Source organism: Lottia gigantea (assembly GCF_000327385.1).
Source record: "Lottia gigantea unplaced genomic scaffold LOTGIsca_305, whole genome shotgun sequence".
Classification (NCBI taxonomy): Eukaryota; Metazoa; Mollusca; class Gastropoda; family Lottiidae; genus Lottia; species Lottia gigantea.
In genome coordinates, this window is record NW_008709012.1 from 28,745 (window position 1) to 31,151 (window position 2,407).

The 2,407-nt window shown below is 36.8% G+C and overlaps 1 protein-coding gene across 1 annotated transcript; it reads left to right on the forward strand.

Moving 5' to 3' along the window:
* Window positions 1-1,675: 1,675 nt before the first annotated feature.
* Window positions 1,676-2,200, forward strand: LOTGIDRAFT_175555 (hypothetical protein; the record flags this gene model as incomplete). Its single annotated transcript, XM_009057619.1, has 1 exon — window positions 1,676-2,200. One exon carries the CDS (start codon window positions 1,676-1,678, stop codon window positions 2,198-2,200), a length of 525 nt encoding a protein of 174 aa, XP_009055867.1.
* Window positions 2,201-2,407: the final 207 nt, after the last annotated feature.

The following is a 2,407-nucleotide window of genomic DNA, read 5'->3' on the forward strand; positions in this document are numbered from 1 at the left end:
TCTACCTACCTACCTACCTACCTACCTACATTATCCTCACTTGCAGTTGAACCTTCAAGGCTCTAACGTCCTTCGTGCTCTGCATTCACTTCTTTACGAATTTACAATTTTAGAATAATACTACACACTCCCTTACATATAACATAATATAATATAATAATATTTGCGTCTTTTTGAGCTTGGTGTATGTATATCTTATGATCTATTAGATGTAGAACCTTGATATTTGGAATACAAGTAGACACTTTAAATATGAATTCACCTATGACAAAAAAACATATGTGGGTGTGGCACATCCGGGTTGAATTACTAATTGTTTACATTTTGGGGCTGGGGCATAACTCGCATAGGATGCCTTTGTTCAATAAGAGACTTTGCACACAATTACCTCATCCTTTTGGCCAGTTTGTGTTAACAGCTCAGTTGTTTCAGCTTTATAGTTTCAAAAAAGGAACGGGTTTTAACATTTGGATATTTTCATTTTTCGATTTTGACCTTTGTTGACTTTTGTTGACCTATATCTTTTGACCTCTATTATGTAGGAACTTTTGGACATTTGGAATATAACGTAACATTTTGAATATTAATTAACCTATTCAAAAAAAATTGAGGTGGGCGTGGCCCTTCCGGGTTAAATTTCTCATTATTGACATTTTTGGCCAGGGGCATAACTCGCAAAGTATAGATTTATTCAAAATGGAACTTTGCACACAATTACCTCAAATTTTGAGCAACTTTGTCTTAGAATTTCAATTGTTTTTGCTTCATAGTTCAAAAAAAGGAACAGGTTTTGGAAATTCAAAATTTTCAATTTTTGACCTTTGTTGACCTTGACCTTTGTTGGATCAAACGTCATTGGCATTGGCTATCTATTTATACTTTTATATTTGCTGTCCTATGCCAAGTTCCGGTTTTATAGTTAGCAATTTGAAATTTTAATGGCGTTTATCTCTTGATCTTGACCTTTTTAGACCTTCTCCTTTACAGGATCAAAGGGTATTGACCTTGGCTATCTGCTGATACTTTCATTTGTGAGGTCTGACGTCCACTTCCGGTATTAGAATCTTCTAAAAAATGAACATTTATCAACTTTACACTGTTCTTGCGCTTGATCTAATTATCGTCGAAGGTTGATTTTTTTAGGGTCTTTTGCATTTTGCAACATTTGCAAAGTCCCACTCTGTGCCACGATCATTAAATCTAGGTCATAGTTCTAACAATAGGGCAGGTATTATTGACAGTGGTTCTAACAATAGGGCAAAAGTTTTTGAGACATAAAAATGGCTTTTAAAAAATTTTGCTGAAAAAAGAGTGAAAAAGTTGCAAATTTTGGGTGACTTGTCCAAACCTGCTATCTTGGAGACTGAAAAGATCAAATAAAGTCTATTTGAGAGTCAAATATGCCTTTTTATTGACTTATTTTAGGGTTAGATAGGGTAGGGTATATCAAGTTTCGGGGAGTTAAAGGGAAGAAAAGGCATATAAGGGAGTGAAAAGAAACAACAAGTCATTTGAGAAAAGAAAGCCGTATGATGGAAATAAGGAAAGAGAATTATAGAGATATGGAGAGGGGGAGAGGAGGAGAACAAGGAGGGCGCATGTAAAACGGCAGGAGTGGAGAGAATTTTTCGAACGTGAGGAGGAGGCTGAGAAAAGGAGGGTGGAAAGGATAGCTATGGGGTTTAGGGTTTTGTCGTGGTTAAATGAGGCTGAGGGGGATAGGGTGGAGGAGAGGAGGAGAAGGAGGAGGGCGGATGTAAAACAGCAGGAGTGGAGAGAATTTTTCGAACGTGAGGAGGAGGCTGAGAAAAGGAGGGTGGAAAGGATAGATATGGGGTTTAGGGTTTTGTCGTGGTTAAATGAGGCTGAGGGGATAGGGTGGAGGAGAAGGAGGAGGGCGGATGTAAAACAGCAGGAGTGGAGAGAATTCTTTGAACGTGAGGAGGAGGATAAGAAAAGGAGGGTGGAAAGGATAGATTTGGAGATGAGGGTTTTTTTATGGTTGGATTCGGTTGAGGGGGTTAGGGTGGAGGAGAGGAGGAGAGAAAGGAGAGAAAGGAGAAAAGTGAGGGAGGAGGAAGATTCGAGAAGGGAAGAGAGGAGGGTACAGAGAATACAAGGAATAGAAGATTTAAGAAGAATAGATGATGAAGAAGAAGAAGAAGATGATAGGATGTGTTGTAAATGTTTGCTCTTGTAATCAGAAAAAAAAAATAAAAAAAAGTGTCTAAATAAGACAAAAAAACAAAAAAATAAAAAGATAAATCTGAAAAAAAAAAAATAAAAATAAAAAGATAAATCTGAAAAAAAAAAAAAAAGTTTAACTCAGCCATGATAGAAATATCATGCAGGTCTCAAGCCCTGGTAAATGAGGAGAGGACTTTTCTAATTAACAATAAAATAATAA